The 23,681-nt window shown below is 44.2% G+C and overlaps 2 protein-coding genes across 3 annotated transcripts in view; one reads left to right on the top strand and one right to left on the bottom strand.

Moving 5' to 3' along the window:
• LOC146206224 (aurora kinase-like) overlaps window positions 1-23,681 on the top strand; it is an 880,154-nt gene that overhangs the window by 320,672 nt on the left and 535,801 nt on the right. The window lies entirely within an intron of this gene.
• LOC146206237 (uncharacterized) lies at window positions 17,150-18,436 on the bottom strand (the record flags this gene model as incomplete). Its single annotated transcript, XM_084587560.1, has 4 exons — window positions 18,189-18,436; window positions 18,022-18,124; window positions 17,802-17,929; window positions 17,150-17,264 (listed from the first exon to the last, which is right to left on the bottom strand). Coding segments are annotated over exons 1-4 (591 nt in total), but the record flags the coding sequence as incomplete, so codon positions are not given.

The following is a 23,681-nucleotide window of genomic DNA, read 5'->3' as shown; positions in this document are numbered from 1 at the left end:
TCAGATGATAAATTTTTGATGTGAACCTTGCGTGTTATTTGTGCAAGTGTTGGGTGTGGACACATGAGTGCTGTTGCTTCGCAACACGTGGGTGCTAGTTTGGAGCGTGTATGCATGTTTATTTTCTTTCTTTTATGCTTTTTATTTTATTTTCATTATTATTTTTTTTTCTTAATTTTGTAATTTGTTATGTGACATGTTGTGACATCTTATTTCTGGTTTTCTATGTATGTTGTTCTCTTCCTGGTGTCAGAGGTGTTGAAGTGTGCAGTTGTGTCCATTTATGTCTCGCTGTGCCCGTCTTTTTGCGCTTTTGTAAGTGATGTAACTGTATGTAGCAACATTGTCACAGACAGGAGGTAAGTAACACGCACATTCAACTCTTAATTTCCAATGCATGTTTTCAAAGTTAGACAATTATTGTGATATCCCTACCACAATTAGTGAATCAGGCTCTTCATTTATGCATTCTTAGAGGGTGCAGTTGAAATGGTCTTATGATTAGGCACGAAATGATGAACAGGTCCAGATAAAATTCCAACCATACTTTTTAAGAGCTAAACACAGCTTTATAGAAATGTTTTTCATAATCTTCAATAAGTCCATGAAATCTGATAAAGTGCCGACCAATTTGATTTTATCTCGTATGGCTCCAGTCTTTAACTGTGATAATTTAAACATGCTTTTCCTTGTTGCCTTGTAAAATTAAGGCTTTCCCAAAGTGAGAGTCATTTTTTGTGCTCAAGGTCCACCTTAGCACTGCAACATATTTAACACAACTAAGCATGAGCACATTTTAAAACTCTTTGTTGAAACATTTCTTGGTATGTAACACATGTCTTTGATGGAATTGATGGCATTCCAGCTGAGTTGCTTCAAAACCTCAACCATGATGCTGTTAACATTCTGCATACATTATGTCAGAAGATTTGGACAACCCTGCAGTGGCCACAGGATTGGAGGAGGTCATTTTACATCCCCATTCTAAAGAAAGGCGGTGCCAAAGATTGTTCCAACTACCGCACGATCGCGCTTATTTCGCATGCTAGCAAGGTGATGTTGAAAATCCTCCAAGGTAGGCTGCAGCAGTATATGAATCGAGAGCTTCCGGACGTGCAAGCTGGGTTTCGCAAGGGCAGAGGAACTAGAGACCAAATTGCCAACCTTCGCTGGATCATGGAAAAAGCAAGAGAGTTCCAGAAACCCATCTACTTCTGCTTTATTGATTATGCGAAAGCGTTTGACTGCATAGATCACAGCAGATTGTGACAAGCTCTCCAAGAGATGGGAGTTCCACATTCTCATCTGTTTCTTCAGGAACCTGTATGAAGGGCAAGAGGCCACAGTCAGAACTGGGCATGGTCTTACTGATTGGTTTCCGATCGAGAAAGGAGTGAGGCAAGGCTGCATACTGTCGCCCTGCCTATTTAACCTATATGCAGAGTGCATCATGAGGAAGGCCGGTCTGGACGAGTCTTCAGCTGGAGTGAAGATTGCTGGAAAACATATCAACAACCTTAGATATGCGGATGATACCACTTTAATGGCAGAAAGTAAAGTTGAACTCAAGAGACTTCTGATGCGCGTACAAGAAGAGAGTAAGAAGTTTGGGCTTAAACTGAACATTAAAAAGACAAAGATTATGGCGTCTTGCCCTATCAAGTCCTGGAGCATCAATGGACAAGAAGTGGAAGCTGTGACAGATTTTCTGTTCTTGGGCTCCAAGACTACCTCGGAAGGAGACTGCAGCCATGAAAGTAGGAGACGCCTGCTTCTGGGAAAGAGAGCAATGGTTAGCCTTGACCGCCTAGTAAAGAGCAGAGACATTAGTCTGCCAACCAAGATCCGTATAACTCGTGCTATGGTCTTTAAAGTTGTGATGTATGGATGCAAGCTTCTTTTGCCTGCTATGTTACTCACCTATCATGCCCTATCAGTGTAAAGTGCTACACTATTGGAGACACTTATGTTTATCCTTTAAGGGCATGACGCGAGAGCGTAAGCTTCCCTTCCACATACAAAATCACGCTTTCACCAAGCCGTATGAACGTGCCTGCCTGTCGTAGGGGTAACGAGAATGCAAACGGTTTGGACTGTGAAAAAGGCTGACCGCCGAAGAATTGACACGTTTGAATTGTGGTGCTGGCGAAGACTCTTGAGAGTTCCTTGGACTGCCAGAAGGTCAAATCAGTCAATATTATCGACCATAAACCCTGACTGCTCATTGGAGGGTCAAATTCTAAAGTTAAAGCTCAGCTACTTTGGTCATCTGATGAGAAGAGAGGAGTCGCTGGAGAAAGATTTGATGTTGGGAAAGGTTGAGGGTTGCCGGAGAAGGGGTAGGCAGCGAACGGAAGAGTCGGACACGACTGAACGACTGAACTGAACTGAACACATGTCTTAATTGAATTCGTCAATGTCCTATCTGGACCACTGTTTGCAGACCCTCAGGGTTCAGTGTATTGCAGAGAGATGGTATTATACATTGCTAACTTTGTCCTCTGAACTTTGCATACAGCCCCACAGTTGGCATATCTGCAATAGTTTTGTTTTGCTAAATGAACTGATATTTTTCTATAATATTGAAAGGGTACTTTGCAAGTGAATGGCTTTCTAAGGGAGTTTAACTTATGCATGAGAACTTTAACCTTGTCTGCATGTAAAGACGTCAATTTGGCCAGAGGCACAGGCTGCAGTGATGACAATCAAGCAAAACAAGAAAAGCCTAGAAGGGAGCAACAGGAGAAGGTTTCACAGGCTGCAATATCATGCTTGAATCTCTCACAAAATCTGGATATGCTGAAACAAAATTGCATGAAGAACATTTTTTACAAAAAGCATGAGCAGCCATCTTCCCTCCCTTTACAGCTACCACCACTAACAACTAACATATCTCCTTTATTTCACTTTCTTTTGCTCTTCTGTGAAACACGAATATTTTGATATTGAAAAGCATATATATATCGCTGAAAAAGACACATACTGTATTACTGCAGAGCACTTCATCAATTACATCTCTGCACAAAAAGCAATTAATGAAATGTTAGTACATAATGATAGTACATGAAATGTACATAACAATATTTCCTGTGCTGTTACTTGGCAGCAGAAAATTTTATTTCACAATTAGTATTACAAGAAATGTGCATTCAGGGTCCATACCCGCCCCACTATTTTTTCATATCTTACCACTACCTGTAATGCGTTGTGGAAAGCCTCGGATAGTCATCAGCATGTAACAATGCAGCCTTTCTTTTAATGGAATTCTAGTGACATGGGAACTCCATCTAAAAAAAGAAAAAAAAAAAATAGACTCACACATCATACAACATCAGAAAATGAAGCTGAATGATGGCTTAATTTACTAGTAAATTGAGGTATTTGCACTATTTAGCATATCACCTATGCGAGCCAGTGATGCCGAAGGCACGCATGTACAAGCGCGGGCACACGTAAATGGCATATGCATTTTCATTCTAACTGCAGTCACCCATTCTGGTTCGTACATAAGAATGCATTATTTGTCTAAGTGAAAGCGCACTGGTGTCTACTAACAACCTGCACATACCACAGCTGGCAGTTTTTCAGATAGGTAAAACGTGAAAACGTTGTAAATACAATAGGCTCTGTTTAACAAATTTTTTGTTTGCACCTAGGCCTATATACTGTGATGTACTAAGTGTGCATACGAGGTGGTATTAAAAAGCTTTAAAGTTAAACTGAATACTGGGCGAGTTGGTGGAAGTTAAGCTTTTTACACAGTGCGAAAAACAGAAACCGGAAAAGAAACACACACGGACAAATCAAGCGCTGATTTGTCCGCGCGTGTTTCTTTTCCGTTTTTGTTTTTCGTGCTGTGCAAAATTCTTTAAAGCTAGCTCTGTTTACTAGGAAGTGGTTGCTTATTTACGTTAACATATGATCACTTTTGAAGTAATCCCTTTGCACAGGAACACATAGCTTCCAGAGCTCCTGCCCGTGCTGGGATGTGCCCTCAAAATGTTCTTTTCGAAGCTTATCGAGCACCTTCTGTGATTCGAGCTGAGTCTCTGCAATGGTATCGAAACAGTGGCATCTCCATCCTCGGGAAGAGGGCAAAGTCCGCAGAAGCTAAACTGGTGAACAGGGTGGGTGCAGAAGTGCGATGCAGATTTGGGCGATGCACTCTCATGTGAAGAAACTTCAGTGATAGGGTGCATCGTTGATGCTGTTCATGATGAAATCACTCATGATAAAGCACGTGGTCACAATAGCAACGGTTGCACAGTTCCTGATGTATACTGTTGGTACTGAATGAAATGCGAACAGCAAAACGCAGTTTGCGATAGTTTTGCTTCTGTTTTCTTTAACTCTATTTTCTCATTGTGGCATTGTAGTGCCACATTCATACTTTTCTGAGGATGTTGACTTGCGCAGCACCGTTTCACTGCCGACAGCAACTGTAGCCTGCGTGATCCAAGCAAGCGCTCTTAGTGTTCACTGCCCTACATCGCATTGATTTCATGCTGTGCAAATTCCCATCCTCTGGAAAGAATGAATGTGGCACTAGAATGGCACAATGAGAAAACAAACATTAAAGAAAACAGTAGCAAAACTATCGCAAACTGGAAGAGTGCGCCTGCCTCTCATAACGAGTCAGGCTGCTTCAGCTGGACCCTTTTACACGCGCCCCGTTGTTCACTTTCCATTTAACGCCAACAGTACACAGAAAGGTGTCTTTTGACACGCTGACTTGTGAAGGCTATGTGTGCAGCCTTGTGCTAATCTCTGTAGGTTTGCCATAAAACTTTTCTCGAAATCTTTTAATATTACCTCACATAAGCAATCCTGCCTTTTAGCAATACTGTCATCAGCTGAAGTTATCTTTAGGAGCATTCAGATCATTGCATTTTTGAAGAATGCTGGGTGCCAGACTTTATTATCTATAAGCCAGGTGCACACACAGCTCACTTATTACAACTATGTTTTACAGTAGACAATTACTGCACTGTTTTCTCTTTTAGCAGTTGTGCTATAAAACAGACCTATACTTGCTAAAAACTGAAAATTAATACAGATCATAAGGCAAAAAATAAATATGAACCTCATGCTGCACAATACAAATACTATCATCCCATATGTTCTAATATTAATCACCTGAACTTTGATGCCTGCAGTTGCAAAAAGTAGAATTTTCACTGTAACAATAAAAATGCTCTTGCATTTGATGCATAGCCTTTCAGAAACCTCCAATTCAGGGAAGGTAAGTAGCCCTAATACCGAAAAATCTAAACCAGTCATATCAGAAAACTAAGCCTGTGGCACAAAATAGCACAGCTTCAGCTGCTGTATCCTCATGAAAAAGCATGTAAGTGTTAATAGATTTCTTCATGCTTTGACTTTCTTATATACAAAGATAGCTTTACAATATATAATCTTCACCTTTTAGCCTTACTCACATGCAGAAACATAAGCCTTACTCATAAGGAATCTCAAAATAAAAAGAGTAGGCATTTAGGCTACTGTACCATAATAATGCACTTTTCTGGAAAACACCAAATTATCAGTGCAAGCAGTTCTGATTCTGATATGGATATATCATAAACTGTATAGCAGAAAAACAGCTAAACATTCAGGCTTAGCATACACATAATTATAAGCACATTTGTTAAAATTAATGAGAAAAGAACCAATGTCAACATTAATGTAGAAGGTAACTGTGGCAGGACATGTAGTGCCTAGAGGGGATAACCGATGGTCGCTTAGGGTAACAAACTGGATTCCAAAGGAAGGAAAGCGTAGCAGGAGGCGGCAGAAAGTTAGGTGGGCGGATGAGGTTAATAAGTTCGCAGGGGTCAAGTGGATGCAGCTAGCACAGAACCGGGTTAAGTGGAGAAATATGGGAGAGGCCTTCGCGCTGCAGTGGGTATAGTCAGGCAGATGATGATGATGACTGTGACATACAGCTTCATCATGACAGGCCTGTTGATCAAGTATAAATTCGGTTTTTCCACGCCAGAACCTCATGCATTTACTGCAAGAAAGCACGAGAACAGAAACTCAGATATTGTTTCAGACAAAAGCTAGAATGTATACATACGATTCATAAGGTGTCTATCAGCAACAGCTGATACACACCTATGCAAATGGCAATTCAATGTTGCAGTATAACCAGCAATAAGCACAATTTCATTGAGGCCCTGTTTTGGACCTCAAAGAGGATAATGTGTGAAGCTTATGAATGATCGAAATTAGCCCAGTCCTCTACTACTAGGGTCCCTAGAAATATTGCTAGTCTGTCGTCCGCCGGCCGCGGCGGGGGCTGCCGCTGAATGATCGCCGCGGTGGCGCTGCGGTGAACTGGAGTGCGCCAGTGCTGACGGAGCAGACGACGCGCGCGCCCGTGCGCTTCGAAATGCATTTGCTGCGCACTGCCTGGTGCCTTGTACGTGCGATGCCGTTCTTTAGGTTTTCATTTCAGTTTAGTCGTAATATTGAATTCGCAGCAGAGTTGTTGGCGTAACCACGGATGCAACTTTTTTTTTTCGTGAGCGAAGTTTTGCGCGCATGCCCCTGAGCCGATGTAGAAACGAAGCTGCTTTTTATACCCTATTATCCTGCTGAAGCTACCGCCGTGCCGTATTGTAATGAAGACTTCTGAGTATTTAGTGCAAACAATTGCGCTTGCATGGAGAACTATACCAGACGCACATTCTAGGCTCTAAGGATCATGTGTGCGAGCAACAGAGCGCTGTCGCCGGCGTTTTCATTCACGCTATAGTTTCATCTTAACTTCTTCGGACGTTTAGCTAAGTTATAACACGTATGTAGAACTAGAAACTTTCGGATGCATGCACAATTAAAGCACGCAAGATGGGAACCAGAGCCCTTCAATTGCACCGCGCTTCAGGCAAACTGCTGATAGGCATTCTTTGGTACTTAGGAAGCCTAGTAGCCACTCATCAGAATATGCCATCACTTTTGTTGACTTCTGTTTTGCAACCTCTAAAACATATTTTAACAGCCAGAGGAAGGGCACTAACAGTTCTTTCAAACTCTGTCCTTGAAGGTGTTCATTTTCATTTTTCATTTCACCGAGAGCTTTTACCAGCTTTGCCACCTTGTCTTTCGTACGACAAACTGCTCGAGACATAGAAGTCTGTTTCTTAATTTTTTCTTCTTCTTGACAGGGTGTTCTGAGTTAACTTTCGCAAGTATTTGCAGCCTATATGCATGTTGTATCAGAAATAATGGTATAGTTCGTCGCAAGTTAAGTAACGCCCATATTGTACGCGGGAAAGGTCTTGGTAATAGGCTTCAATCCGCTACCAGGACACAAGCTGAGTTTCGCAATGTCCTGAATAAGATTAATTACCTCTTCTGTCGGCTTTACAGCTATCTCCTTGACTTTGTTTCCTCGAATGCACACAGCAGCATTCATGGCAGCTTCACCACTGCGATAAAACAGAACTCGCCGATGGAAATTGCCTCCGGAGATTCGTCCTCGCTTGAGTGGCACTATGCAAATGTTCATTGTTCAACATCAGAAAGATCGACATTTGTCCCCAGTGGCGGTGGCATGCAGCTTTCTGCATTCCTGGAGCAGGCTCACGTCACACGATCCACCACCGCTGTATTCTTCAACTGGCTCCACTGATGCTTCAGGATCAGTGCACTTTTTTTTCTTTCTCTGCAGGTCTCCCTGCTGACTGTTTTTGCTCGTACAAGTTGCGCTCCTTTCTCTTGAGAGGCAGGGGTTTCAACAAGTATTTTGGAGTGTCAGGAAACAGCGTTGAGATGGCATCCTTCGTGAGTTGCGTAACATCCCGTGGAATCTCAATTACCTTTACCTGTCTTAAAACTTCGCTCAATAAAGCAGGGTTTGAAGTGTCGCTCACAAACGTCGACACTAGCTTATTCGTGTCACAGTAATGTGAGGGCAACCCCGACCCGGATCATCCGATATTTATATATACCGATATTTATATCAACGTCAAGGATTTCCTGTCTGCACCTCTCAAAATAATGAGGAAAATATTCACCACTTGTGGGTTTGCCCGCCACTGAAGCCGACAATATCGGCACCTGACGGCAGTGGGCCTTTCACCGAGCAACCCATCTTCGTACACTGCTTGCACGGAAGGGCCTTATCATCGCTCTCTCTTGAATTTTATTAGAACACAGCCAGCCTATTTTCTTTCATTTATTACGCCTTTTTCATTTTCGTTTTACATATTCCTTTATGCCCTATAGCTGAGACAATAAACAATGTTATTGTCTTTGCCGCCGCGCTTGATGTTGCGCTCCCACTCTTGCCTCTTCCCTGCGTCTTTCGGTGTCCTGAAGAGAGAACATTTCACCTTGCACGAGCGCTACCCGGTCTTGCACCCGGGCAAGAAACACGTGCTATCACGCTTACCCCGTTTTCTGGACATGACGCGATCACATATCCATAAAAAAGGCACACTTGCACACATGCTTGCTAATTTGCGCGCATTCCGGCTCGCGAGCGGAAAAAAGTGCACGTGGTGCACGAGCCTTGCACGGCACCAACGGATCAGCGCGGCGCTGATTCGCAGTACGGCACAACCGCCACAGCACCACGTACACAACGCGACCATGCTCCGAATGCGTACAGCGCCCCCTGCGCTTTCATCCGGGAAGCGGCCAACCGGTTCCATAGGGAACCCCGCTTGGACGGCAGACTAGCAAATACTTCTAGGGACTCTACTACTACTGAGCCCCTTTGTAGTGATGTGTATCGTTTGGGTGTTAACCCCATATAATATATCATACCATAGCTGAAGTAGAATGACTTACCGCTTGAAAGTGCTGCTCTCATACCCAGTACCAGGCTGCTGCTGAGGCTCTGTAATCAAACAGGGAAAGTTTGGTGTTTCACTCGCTTCATTTCTTGATACGTCATTAAATAAACGCCTAAGTGATTAGTCAAAATAGTGTTCCATTTAATCGAAAGATCTGCATTGATATCACTTGAGGTACAGTTAAAAATATGCATGAATTATTTATGGTTGTCATTTATGGTTGCTACCGTGAATGCAACCAGTGCGACACAAGATTACAAGACAGTAAAAAGCATGTGTGGTAATATACCAAAACATCTTCAATCATCTAGTGCGACACTTCTAAATTTTGAGCAAGAGTGCTCACCCTCACAGAAGTTCGATAACTAGACGTGTTGGAAGGTGGCTGCTGCCAAACTCACTCCCGATAGATGGAAACATTGCAAATGTAGTACTGCTGACATTTGTTTGGTAAAAGCAAGAAAGCTTTAAAAAAAATGATATTCCAGCATTCCAGCTGTGCCATGCAATTCACAACTGCTTCATCTATGTGACTATTACTTCGCTTTGCAAAGGCAAAAGAATAAGTTTTAATTTACAGTAGGTTATACAAATATAAAACTTTTAACTGTTTGATATGTTGGGGTTTTTATTTCCACTAGCCAAAGTCATTTGTAGTTTAGCTTAACTGAGGCAAAGGCAGCGAAAACAAAGCACTAGCCAAGCCTATGGTTGAAGAATTCAGTCGGGAGTTATTTCGTGTCCGCTGCACGCACGCTGTGTGCTGCAATGAGAGTTGCTGGTGTGTGTATGGGGTCAATGCACTGAATTGTTTTCTACAACTGTACTTATGCTTGTATGTCACATTAGTGCATGTTTGCAGGCTGCACACAATGTAGGTTACACTTCTATTAGTAAATGATAGCGCATCTTGACACTGGCTCCTTATAAGAAAAGAATTAAAAAAAAAAGAATATACTCGAAGTGCAAAAAAAAGCCATTCTTCCATGTGCATCTGGGAGCTTCAGGACTGCAAGCATCCTGTAGCTAGAGAATCTTCAATGAATAATTGAGAGAATGAACTGCCTTATCATGTAAATTGGGGCCAAGTAAATTTTTCAACTGGTTTCAGCTGGTAAGAACAAGAACAGCGAGATTAGCTAGCTATAATTGGATTCCTCAGTCCCAATTGGGCACACCAGTTGGGTGCTTCAGTATCAATTTGTGCTCTTTTAGGTCGCAAATGGTTTTAGAATTGCAGTTTGAATACCCAAGTATTGTAGCTCGATTTATACCTGCAGTCTACTTCCTATTTGGAATGTGCGCTACCAGCTGGAGCACGTTTTTATGTTCGAAGTGTCTAAAGGTACGTCCGACGTATCCATTCGATTCTCATAAAGATACGGCGGACGTCGATATACAGGCTCATGGCTATATGCACGTCGAACGCGGCCACATTCCGCTTGCTACGCGTGAATGAATCTTATCCTCTATGATATCAGCTAGCTGCGACTTTCGATGAGGTGCTACGAAGAGTGCATCCGTTCTAACATAAATGGCGGTCTTCACTTAGGGTTGTGTACGGCAAGCATTGCGGTCACGCACATAGCTGCAGGCGATGCTACGTACTGCACCAGCTCCACCAGCTGGCATCGAGATACGCACATTCACGAGCAGCTTTCGCTTCGCACTAAACTATCACCTCGATCTGCCCATGATGCGAGCGAGCTATTCCTAGCATTTACGCTCTCTTAGGTCCTGCATCGACCTCCGAAGATCTAGCGCCGGCACAACACGCACACACCTCGCTGTGCAGAACATTCGGCAGTCCAAAGTATGTATGTGAAATGGCATTATGCTCGTTCCTCACATGCAGACCGAGGAAACAGGATATTTCTAGCTAAATTCTTCGTTTAAATTCTACCTCAGAGCCGTGGCAGAAGACATGCCGAATCTACTAGAGGCCTGCGCTGCTACTGCGGCGAGCTGCACATCGACTCGTCGAGGCGAAGACCTACTGCACCGCTCCGCAAGAGTGACCGGAAAGCCGGAAGCGCTAATGATCCGAATTCCCTGTGAACAGCAATGTTCTTTGGTATTTAGGGGAAGACTTGACTAAAGTGCTTAGCCTGCATCTTTTTCTTGTCGTTGAATTTTGCATACATGTAGTTTAAACCCCCGCATGCTCGAGGTTAGCCTTGATCTGCCTGATTCTGCCTTGATCATGCGCAGTTCAGTGTTTCAGGTGTGGTCAGCAGCTATAAGTTTGAACTGTTCGCCTGTCAAGTCAGTGGCGCCAGCGATGGACCGGCGGAGCGATTTTCCACGCTACACTGCTGTCTTGCTAGAAAGCCTACCTAGGCGGCGTTTTGCATTCAGCTGGTTTTTGTGGGCCCCGTAATTGAAAGCAGCGCCTTCAGAAACGCGTTAAATGTTCAAAAATGTATTCTCTTCAACAGTTTCACTCCAGGCTGTCAAAGCAGGCAGACGTTGATAAGACATTTGAGCACTCCAGTCTTTAGAAATCTGTAGAATCGGCTTCAGTTTGTAAAATTATTGCAATAGGTCACTTTCCGATCGCTGAAACATAGACCCTCATGACAGCGCTGTCACGTGAATAAGGACCACACCAGACCGAAAGCTTGTCTCATATAACACAGCTAACCAAGGTATACCTTACAGCACTGTGTTGATTTTTATGGTGCATAAGCGACTAATGCTGCCATGCACCAAGAACAAGGTTTAATGTATTTATTTGTGTGTAAAGACTAAAATGTTCTTTAGGATGTAGCTTGTTTAGGAACATTTTAGGAAACCAAAAATGCAGGAAATTTGCATGTCTCTCCTAGGATCATGCTGGGATGGAAAGGGATCTGTTGCAAAATTGCACAAAATGTTTCCTCTTATTTTCTAGACTCTGGCGCACGTGTAAGATATGGTTTATTGTTAGTTCATCTCCACACTCCTTGCATAGTGGTTTGTCCTCTTTCATATGTATGAAGCTGTGTGTGAGGTGTGGGTATGTGTTTTGTGAAGATGACCTAAAATGGCCTCCATGTTGCGTTTTTGATTACTGCATGATTTCCATTCCTTAATGACAGGTTTGACAAGTATAGTTTGTAGTTTATTTCAATGTTTCAAAAATCCTGCCATTTCACTCTCACTTTTCTTTGTACAAGCTTCTTGGTATCTTCAAGCAGCATATTCACCCTCTGTAATTTAGCATTGCGTCAAGGTAACCTGGTTATTTCTTTTCATCACCTTTCAAGACAACTGTCCCGATTTCATAAAGTGTATGGTTTCTGACGACAGAAACTCCTTGGAAGTCATAGAAATAAATAAGATCCACAATCATGAGCTATCTAGGGTATGCATATACATGTCCATCGCTCAGTGGAATGGTGTCAGTACGCTGTTAGAACAGGTCTTGTGGTAACAACAACCATTGTCTGAGGTGGTCCTTTAATGGGCATTGAAATGCTATGTAACTACAGGTACTGATAGAACTCTTGATCATATTATGTGATGATGCGATCCTTGCATGCATATAAGTATACATTTCAGAATCTGCAGTGCACCACTTGACCATTTGCCACAAGTTTGTGTGAAAATGTATTTTTCATGCATGTTAACCAGTATTTAACAGATGACCCCTGTGCACAAGCCAAAAGTGCCACGAGCCAAATGTCACGAGGCCACACAACATGGCAGGAGCTGTTAAGTCAAGCTTACGAAGTTATATTTGAAATATGTTCTGGAACGTTTCAGCTCCAATTAAGAAAGTTTGAGGCTTACAGAGGTCTATGCCAGGTTGTCTATCACCTAACAGGGCAGCCTACGACCGTATGCTAAGGAGTATATCTGAGAAAACAGAGACATGAATTAAAGAATTAGTAATTATGTTTGTAGCAAAGGGCATGTAAATTAACGGGAATCCACAGTGGGATCTGCAGACGAGAACCATTAACGTTGGCATACCATACCCTTACAGGTGGAGATTAGGAGTCTCCCTAATTTTTTTTCTGCTCAAAGCTTGTCATTTCCTTCATTCTTCCAGATGAGGAAGATGTGAAAATGATAGCATCGAAAATTCCAGAGACAATCGTTAACAAGGATGCTGATCCCAACAGCGTAAAAAGGAACTTCAGAAAAGATGGGTGACTAGTAATGCTGGCAACAGTTGAAGCTAAGTGGAAAGGCATGAAATTGAAATGCAACATATGCAGAGATATGTTGCGAGACGACCAGTCTGTGGTGTGCAACATCTGTCTCCGTTAGTTTCATCAAGTGATTGGCCAAAGCAGATGGGGCTTGTGGTCTTGTGATAAGTGCAGTGTAGTAGCATAGATGCAACCTTGCCCATTAATAATTGGAGTGGAGTAAGTGCATTGTTTTGTTTTTGTAAGATGTTCATGGTTTCCATGCAAACATTATGAGAAATTTTTTCCTAGAGAATGTTTGCTGAAATGTGAAAATAATGTGCAATAAAACTAGTGTTTTCTTGCTATTTACTTTTCCTTGTATACATTAGTTCTGTGAAGAAAACCACCGGCTAGAAGGAAATGTAATAGCATGCATTTTGATACTTGGCCCCGTTGTGCTGGCTCAGTAGTTAGAGTGCTTGGCTGCTGAACTGAAAGGTGCAGATTTGGTTCCAGCCACAGCAGGGGCATTTCAATAGAGGCGAAACAATAGGCCGTCATGCACCGTGCGGTGTCAGTGCATGTAAAAGAACCCCAGGTGGTCGAAATTATACCGGAGCCCTCAACTATTGTGTTCCTCATAGCCGTAGTTATTTTGGGATGCTAAACCAGATATATATCACATCATACTCTGAGTAAGATGCTATTCATGGTCCGTTAATCATACACTAAATGATCAATTTTTTTCTGCATGGTACAGCAGCTGTTGTACAATTTTACTTTAGCCTTCATGAAGAATATCACACTGGCTCCCCATAGCCTCCTGTTGACCCTTGATATGCGTCACAATCACACACCCCGAGTATGTATTTGTCGAAGGGCACCTATGCTTGCTAGGAGGGGACCGTTACTTTCCATTTGTCAGAACTGAAATGCACGATCCACATAATTTCTGTAATTCAACTGCCTGCTATTTGAACTGTCCAGCATTGATGCAAGTTTCAAAGAACCGCAATTAGCAAATTAATCCAAGCAGGAAACCATGCCAAGAACTGCTTCGGTTTCATCTTTAACAACTGTTTGAGAACTAAAATTAGCCAAATGTTGCAAAACATAGATGAGAGGTTACAAAATCTAAAAAACAATGCAGTCTACCTGTGGCATGTAGGGTTTCACATCCTAAACTGACATATGTAGCTATGAAAAATACCGTAGTGGAGAGCTCCAGACTAATTTGACTGCCCGGGCTTTGTACTTTGCGTTGACATCTTGCAGGAAACAGAAGCATTTGCATTTCACTTGCACCAAACTGCGACTGCCATCACGGTAAACTTCACGACCTTGGGGCAAGTAGCGGAACGTGCCACTAAGATGTCGCAGCGTTTACGTGCATGCTATACACGTCAACCTTTCTAGCATTAAAGCTGTCACATGCATGGCAGATATTCATGTTCAGCTTTGGACTGACAAGTTTAAAAGTGTACTATTTGTGTTTGTCTAGCATGAAAAACAAAGGAAACCAAGGAAAAACGAAAAAAAAAAAAAAAAAGAACATATGTTGAAAAAGCACTAGTCACTAACACATAATGCATATTCGTTCCTTTATTATGATAAAGTGGCCTTCAACAATAGTACAAAGCCTGAACATTTAGGAAGGTGCTGTGCCAGGCACCTATTTTACAGAAACCTGAACCATTTCACCTGTAGTAATGCGCATCCCGGCGGTGTGGGCTGGGCACTTATTTTTCGGTCCACTCGAACATGCGAAAACTGCATCATGTGCATTCCCATTTTCCGAGTTTTGAGCTCTGTAGTGCAGGCTAACAAATTGTCGATGACTTATTTTCGTCTGATTGTTGCACAGCGCGTGTAAATAAATTACCACTGCACCTAATAAACACTGACATGCACGTGCAACATTGCCGATCATAAACGGACACACTGATGTCCGTCCGGACATCGGCGCACTCATCACAGCACTCTTCGTAGTCTCACACAGCACTCTAGTAGGCAGTAATCCGCACATCACAGCATCTCACGGTAAGCACAAACCACACCTCCAACAAACACGAATGAAGCGATGCTTGGGCTAGAGACACGCCGGCGGCACCCAGCTTTTTCAGCGCCGCTTGTATATGTACTACGTAGAACTTGCAGCACCAAACCTCAATGCGAGCAGAAAGCGATGTGCTATGTGACGCATCTCATCACAGATGGAAGTGACGAAACTTTGAAGAATCAAAACTACATAACTACAAAACTACATAACTTCTTGCACCTCGCACGTACACCTCATACCAACTTCGATTTGGCTACATATGGCTACCATGCTGTTGCTACCAACCTTACTAGTTGCTACAACCACGGGATCTCGGATCCGTCCGGCTTTCCCGACGGATCCCAAGGCCCATATCGGAGAAAAATGCATTGGGTCCGTCGGAAGAACCCTACTGATCAGGTCCGTCTGCCGTACCTCTGAAAAATATTTCCCGGATCTGCCCGTCGTATCCAGAAGAAAAACGCACCGGGTCCGTCCGACGTACCTTTAGCCACAGCCTTGTTGCTATCGCCGCTGTCGAGTTGCTAAGTTCTTTTGCGGGCGCAAGTCAGCCCAATAAAGCGTTTCTTCAGTGCAATCATCGACCCTTCATTTGTGTCGTCGACCTTGTCACCCCTATGTGACAATATGACGCCCCCCCCCCCCCCCAAAAAAAGAAAAGAAAAAAGAAAAGAAAAAAACCTCAGTTTTGCACATAACTGCACTGAAATTAGTTACATAGGCAGTGGAATGTATAAAGTATTTCATTGAACATTGCTGTGCATGGATATTACAAAACTAGAAAACCATGTCACTAGTACAAGACATGAATATCACAGATGACGACGCCAACAAGGCTATGTCAGAAGGAATGAACAGTATCAGGTGGTGTAGCAGTTCTAAGCTCAATATTGCAGCCTGATTGCGTGCTGCATTCATCACATGTAGAAAGGAGCTGTCAACTCGAGCAGCCCCTTTTGAGATTGCAATGAAACCTTCCGAGGCTCTTGGTCAGTCAAACATGGTACTGCTCAGCCACACAAGTACGTTCATACAACTTTGTTAAAACAAGCTTAAATCAAGCTGTCTTTCACATAAGGCGGTACATTGCAACTGCAGTGCGCGTAAAAATTGGAAGTATTAGAAAAATGACACTGTTTCTCAAACTTCTGCAGTCCTTGAAGACCAATAATGTAAAAAAAGTTAGGAAAAAAATATTCTCCAAAGATCTTGCCCTCCTGACACAGCTGAATTGACAAGTAAAACAAAAACCAAAAAGTGTGCGTCTGCACCTGGCAAAGCAAACAATAAATAATTGTAAAAAAACTATATGCTGCATTTGCACACAGCAGAGCTAACAATAAATAAATGCGAGTGACTATATGCTGCGTCTGCACATTGCAGAGCTATAAATATAAGTAACTGTGAGAAAACTGCATGCTGCATCTGCGCCTGGCAGAGCTAACAATAAGTAATTGCGAAAAACTATATGCTGTGTCTGCACATAGCAGAGCTAAATAAAATTTCACTCAAAAACAAAAAAACTGTATGCTGTGTCTGCAGCAGAAGAAAACAAAGATAAAAACAAACCTAAAATTTACATTGGTGGTTGAATCTGATTCCTTAAAATTAAAGTTAACACGCCAACAGTTTGCACAAGCAGTTCCTGTTAGGCCCCGGATGCTTGAACTGCAGCCGTCAGGTTCCGCATGGCCTGCACATAAAAAAAGCTCCAATTAGAAATTTATACCATTGAATAACTACCCATAGTTTTTGGTGTGAAATGTTAGGTATTCAGGCATCTTGGACAGGATATGGTTGTAGAATACTCATGGCAGTGCTATAAGCCGAGTTGTCACAACCAATTTCCAAGAAGTAGAGGAATTGAAAAATAAGTCCACGTACATTATGCTCAAAGTAATGGTTTCTACTTCCCAAAATGTGGTCGGTACTGTGAGTACACACCTCTAACACGTTGTGCTGGAATGCAGCATCTTGTGCATTCCAAGCCTCCACCAAATCCGCCAGACGCAGAGTTTCTAGCAGCGCCTCCCGCATCAGATCCTCGCCGCTGTCAAGCCTGTTGCGCCTCCTCCTGGGCTGCGGTGCCCTAGGCGTGGGCTGCGGCAAGGACTGCGGCAAGGACTGCGGCAAGGACTGCGGCAAGGACTGCGGCAAGGACTGCGGGGAAGGCTGGGGGGAAGGCTGGGGGGAAGGCTGCAGGAGAAGGCTGCGGCGAGGGCTGTGGTGATGGGTGAGGCGAGTACTGCGGTGACGGGTACAGCGAGTACTGCGGTGTGGCTGTTGAAGAAAGAAATGTCCTCATGATGCAATGCTCTATGCAGTGGAATGTGGAGCAATTTCTTACGTTACTGCTGATGCGAATGCACTGAACACCAGCAACAGAAGGCAGAACTGGTGGCCAATAGGCAATGCTGTTGCTGCATATTTCATATCAACATACGACAGATTGTTATGGCCCATCACAACCTCATTGTATAGTGTGACAATGTCAGAGACAGACAGTTATAATGATGCATTATCACTGCACTTTTACTGCTAGTGCTAAGAATACTATTACTCCTCATGCATTTACAACAAAGTGTAGTGTGGAGTATGCATAATGGCAGGCCAACTCAGAAGCTGTGGGGCCAGGCAGATCCTCTTCCTCTGCACAGGCTTCCACAGACTGCGCCGCACCCCTCGAAGTACTCGCACTGGGGTGCAATAAAGACGTAATTTGTAGCAGCAAGAGATATACTGTCAAAGTTAGGGTGAGATAAGCAGAGTGCACAAGTCGTAACGTATACAAATCACACATTGAAAGAGTTCTCCCACCTGCTGCCCACGCTGCCACTCGTCCCCGCCCAGTCTCCTACGGACACCCTGCTGCCTCCACTCGTCCCCGGCCTATCCCCCGAAGACACCCTCGGCTGCTGGCGGCTGCTGGCGGCGGGCTGGTACGCCTGTTAAAAAAACCATAACGCCACACGTTCGCACACAACTGCCTGTATGCTCATGCAAGCAAAGTATGCGTCAAACCACGATGGACACTTACCGCACATGCGAACAGTGGAGGCCCGACTCCGGTGGCACTTGCCGTGCCAATTAGGTTAAGAACCCGGCCCCCCAGACCGCCAAGCTCGCCACCTCCGGTTTGGCTGCAAGAGAATGCGGCGAGGCACGTTGAAATGACATTTTACAAACTGATGTTCACGGACTTACCGGCACTCTTGCTTTATGCGGGCTGCTTCCGCGCGCTTGCGGCAGCACAGCACGTGCCACAAATGCCGCCAACCGTCGGCGGTCTTCACGGCCGGGCCATCATTATTTAACAGAGCCGCCAGCTCTTTCCATAGTTCACGCTTTTCCGCAGCCGTGTACGAACTTGTCAGGTCCGCGGAGCTGCGTGCTAGCAGAGGATGAGTTTCCATGAACTCTACTAGCAGCAGCTCCTGCTCGCGTGACATCCTTCGTTTCGGCGCCATTCGCGTCAAAACCATGGTAGAAGAACAAATGGTAGCGTAACTCCCATAGAACCCATAGAAGCCTGCGTGTCGACTCTGAGCGAGGCTTTAGTTTCCCAGCGCCCCCTGCGAACTGTGAGGCACAACAAACACGTGACGTTGCTTGTGACGTCACAGTGACGTACTTTTGGCGGGGATTTTGATCGCCTTTCTACTTATGAACGAAAAACAAGGCCAACAACGACGGAGGCAGAACGATGCTCGGATAAGGCAGAAAAATGGACACCGTAACTGTTCAGCCAACTTGACATGGATTTCTACAGTGAAGTTTTACGTTAACTGAAATGTTACGGCATCTTTAACCGCCTTATCATAGCATCGTTCTGCCTCCGTCGTCGTTAGCCTAGTCTTTCGTCGCGCGTCATGTAAACGCATTCTGGGGCTTATTTCTTCGGGCACGTTTGTGAACAAGGGCCTTCAAGTGAATTCGGCAAGCACATGGATAGAATCACATGGCTTGAGGCATTTCACGAAGGGCATAAATGAGTGAAGCTGTGCTGCATAGAAAGCCAGGCTTTATTAATTCACGACTACTTACATAGACGCTTCACGACAATGAAATCTTTAAGTGTAGGAAAGCGACCACCGCTCATTAGTCACGGTCTTCATGAAATCCTCGTGATAACAAAATGACCTCAGCGTAGGTCTCCTAACGAGACGCGGTGAGATTATAAAAGGGTAAAAAATCTTGCTAACAAAATACATATCAGTGTCAAAGAACAACAAAAACAAACGAACGGAATAACTAACGCTAGCGCTAGAACGCCAACCTGTAAGAGCTTAGGTAAGCAATTCAAATTGGGATTGCTAGTATTTAGAAGTTCGTCTGAGAAGTCAAAATATCTACGATATAGCTTTGCTCCAATAAATCTCGCCCTGTTATGATTCCATTATTTTACTCGCGCTTCATTTGCCACTGAGAGGAGTCAATGTGAGGTTACAAATTTACAACTTAAGCATTTAACATGTTCATGAGAAAGATCCCATTGACAATAGGAACATCACTGTAATAACAGCTAAAGCACGTTCAGCGAACGTTGGTGCGGTAATACGACGCAGTAAGACGCAGCAAAGGGAGCGGAACGGAAGGCTTTCAGCAATGCGACACGCGTCTTGGGGGCAACAAAATCTCACCTTCACCGCTCAATTAAAACATGCAGCGATACGCCGCTCATGCAGACGTGTATCCGTAAAACAAGCCACCACTTTTGCGACGTGCCTGGGAGGCTGAGCCGAGCCGCCGAGCTGTGACGCAGCATTGTCCCATCGTCTGGAAATGCGCACACGCAGCGGCAATCAGTTTCTCATCGAGCACAGACAGTCTTCGCCTTGCTGTAAAGCCCTACCACAACCAGCATAATAAAATACTGACTGTTTGTTACAGATAATCAACTCTGTACGCAGCACGCAACGATGAACGTTGAACCGGGGCCGATGACGCGCCCATTCCGCGGATGAAAAAAGCTTTGGTCTGAGCCGTATCTGAGGCTCTGAGCTTTGGGCAACTACGCAGCGGATAATAAGTGGCCGAGAGAGGCCGTTAGAAACAAAATAAAATATTATTAAAAATGTGACACGTTTTTTCTTACGCAAGAAACAAAAACTGCATTCATTCCTGAGCGAGAATATTATGTTTACTTTCTAATTCTTTGGAGTTCTGGCAGATCTTATTTTCTGTGCGCTAGTAATTTGCCTCACAGTTCGCAGGAGCCCTCATCATCGAGTTGATGCCGCTGGCAGTAGGCAGCTGCACGCGTTTTCTTCCAAGTTGCGCGACCAGTTGTACATTGACCTTGTCAAAACTGTCAAAACTTTCAGGCAGCAACTGGCGGCGAAAAAAAAAAAAAGAGTCCATAGTTTCTTGTTGCGGTTTCGATGACGTAGCAACATCAAACAGCCTTTGGCGTGCAACAGCTAGGATTGCGACTGGAAAAGCAGGAACCATAACGTACGATTTATCTTTCAAAACGAAATAGCAACAGCAAAGAGTAGTTATTTTACGGTAACGTATGCAGGCACAGCGCTGAATGAACTTGCGCCGCAGGATAAGAACGAACGATAACTAGTACGGTTGGTAGCGAGCGCCCAACCGTCCCTGTTTGCTCGTTCTTAAATGAATGACTTCTGTGTTGAACGATCATACAGCCATGATAGTTTATTTTTTCCAAATAACCGTGTCTCGTAGTCCCATCTCGTATCTCCTAAAAAAGAAACGGAACCACAATAATGTACCGTCTTTGCCAAAAGTAACCAGGCTGCTGCGAAGGCTGGCGCAAGTGCGCGGCCGTGTGGCGGCGTTGCGCTCACTGTGGCTTATCGGTGCTCGTCAGCTCCGAGGGTACAACAGCTGACGTAACTTCGCACCCTCACTCTCGCTCGTTGGATGATAAAAACTAGGCGCGTATGATGTGCGCGCTGCGGTTTCACGTGTGCGAAGCTTGGTTATGCCCAGCGAGGGCGCTTAGTATAGCGACGGGGCTATTCGCTCTTCTCGGCAACTGCCCTGAAGCAGATGTCGCGTTTCTCGCTATGTAATTTTACGTGCTTGTGTTCTGCAATCCGCTACTGAAACACACCAGCACAATTGCGCTTTCCTGCGTGTTTGATGCGCCTGTACATAAAGAATGATAACGCACCTTGAAATTTCAACATGCTTTCTCCGAGGTGCCTTGCGTACTGCAATTTTACGGACCGTAACTCCGGTACAAAGTTATGGGAAAGCTTGTGAACCCTTCCAAGCCACCTTATCTCTCTTTTAGGCTTGCGAAATTGTGCTAGTCCCTTGGGGAGGCTGTGTATAAATAAGATCAATGTTTGATTCTAACAAATTCTTGCATTTGCTTGTAGGTAAGTTTTGGTATAGATAACAAACGATAATGAAAGCTTCCTCACGCTTAGCCAATATATGCACATGACTGCTTTCTCGTTCGCGGAACCCTTATTTCAGAGCAGCATTGTCTGGCAAATCTAGCACAGATTCGTCCTTGAAACGAACAAGAGCTCACCGTGTCTACTATCACCTGCTTTTCTGTTTTCCGCAGTTGCCCCGAGAAGAGATAATAGCCCCGTCGCTATACTGAGCGCCCTCGCTGGGCACAACCAGGCTTCGTACGCGTGAAACCGCAGCCCACACATCATACGCGCCTAGTTTTTATCATCCAACGGGCGAGAGTGAGGGTGCGAAGTTACATCAGCTGTTGTACCCTCGGAGCTGACGAGCACCGATAAGCCACAGCGAGCGCAACGCCGCCACACGGCCGCGCGCTTGCTCCGGCAGCCTTTGGAGCAGCCTGGTTACTTTTGGCAAAGACGGTACTTGGCGCATATCACCCTTACACCACTTTTTACATCCATGTAAACGCTGGCAGATAACACAAAACTTACCTCAGCAGGTTGTCTTCGTCGATTTTACGGTCCGTGAACTTCACTGGCTTCGATCACAATTTTCTGTGCACTTAGGACAACCACACAGAACCTTGGAATCAGCTGTTTTCTAGGAGGCCGCCATGTTTATTGTTTACCTCTGCAAGCGCGCCTTTACGGCGACAAATGTGACCAATAAAAAAGTTTAACTGTACAAGTGTAATTGTTCCTTTTTGTATTGGATATAATTGAACTTTAAATACAGTTTCTTGAAAAACAAAAACATTATATATTTTATTCACTGTGTTTATATGTAAAAAAAAATAGTAGACGGCCCCTTGACGTGCACATAAATTGCTTGCCGTGAAAATAAGCGGCCCGGGGCGGCACCCTGGCGCTCATTGGTTCATTCCGATTTTCGTCACGCGTTGACGTCTCGCCGAGACGTCACGCTCTATAACTTTAGAGCGAGAACCTGCCACCCTGCCGCGGTCCAACTCACGTAAACCTATCATCATGCCATCACGTAGTATATCACCCATTCTAGGCACTATTCTTGCCACTGTACTATTCTTTGTAATTTCAGATTTCACGCATGCAGGATGTAGTACATACTTTTTGCAAGGTATATGTAGTACTAGCCACTGTAGTAGTACTATGGTAGCGAAGGCTCCATTATAGGCACTATAGCTCCATTGGCGGCTCATGGGCTCCAGCGACCAATGAAAATTGGGGGGCCATGACGTCAAATGACGTCACCCATACGTTCACTTTAGCGCGAATTATAAAAGTTTTTTTTAGTTTTTTTTTTTTTTTTTTTAAACCGCCGCGTTGCATTGGCGAGCCTGCATCTTTTGAAGGTTGTTGCCTTTCAGCGCGCGCCAACCTTTGCCATCTAAAAGAACTCGAGTTTCTGTTGTTTACGCCCTTGTTTATAAGCAGCTGCTCCGGTACAATGAAAGTGGTTGGCAAAGGTGGCGGCATGGAAAGGCAGCAACACTTCCAAGTAGAGACCACGCATGCAAATTCATAATACAAATACTGCTGCAAGTCATGCAAGTACTTTGGCCATTTACTTTGTCCCTCAGCACAGTAAGGTGTGGTCCAGAAACACTGGTGCAACGGGGCAGTCGTGCCCAGTTCGCAACAGAGTGCACCAAGTGAACAATTATGGTTTTCATATTCATGGTTTATAGCATCAACCAATAAAATACAGCAACAAATCACAACAATAAAAATGCATGTCGCTGACAGCACAAACAGTAGCGCTGTTTAAGCGGGCTAATCATCTCAATGATTACAGCCGAAGCATGGAAAAGGCTTGAAGTGCCTGCCACAAAACATCACCGGATAAGAAACATGCATGTATAGAAAACAAAGCTATGACCCCTGCAATTGAAATAAAAATGTCATGAATTAGTAGGTGCATCAAAACATACGTGGAGCATAGAGCACTGGGGTCACTCTTCACTTTTAAATTCTTCGGCAGAAATTATACATCAGTTTTCAAGGCAATTTCAAGGTTGCACCAATCCAGGCAGCTTTAGAATCAACAAACGTGCTTAACACAGGAGCATTAGCATACATTGAGTGTGTGTGCAACCTCCAGATCTGCTCACCGATGAAAGTCAGCCAGGAAGCGGTAAGACACCGACGGTTGAGTCCACGCTGTCACAACGTGCCACAGAGCATCGCTTCCTCACATTGTGTGGGCTCATCTTTCGATAAAACGCTAAGCGCAATACACTGCTGCAAAAAGACTTCGCACTTTCGCACGACGAAGGGGACGAAACAAAAAAAAAAAAAAACACGGCTGCAGGGGGATATT

Source organism: Amblyomma maculatum, chromosome 1 (assembly GCF_055883805.1).
Source record: "Amblyomma maculatum isolate TAMU_Amacu chromosome 1, ASM5588380v1, whole genome shotgun sequence".
In the NCBI taxonomy this organism is placed as follows: Eukaryota; Metazoa; Arthropoda; class Arachnida; order Ixodida; family Ixodidae; genus Amblyomma; species Amblyomma maculatum.
The sequence above is the reverse complement of the archived record's forward strand: the minus strand, read 5'-3'. Positions and strand labels throughout refer to the sequence as shown.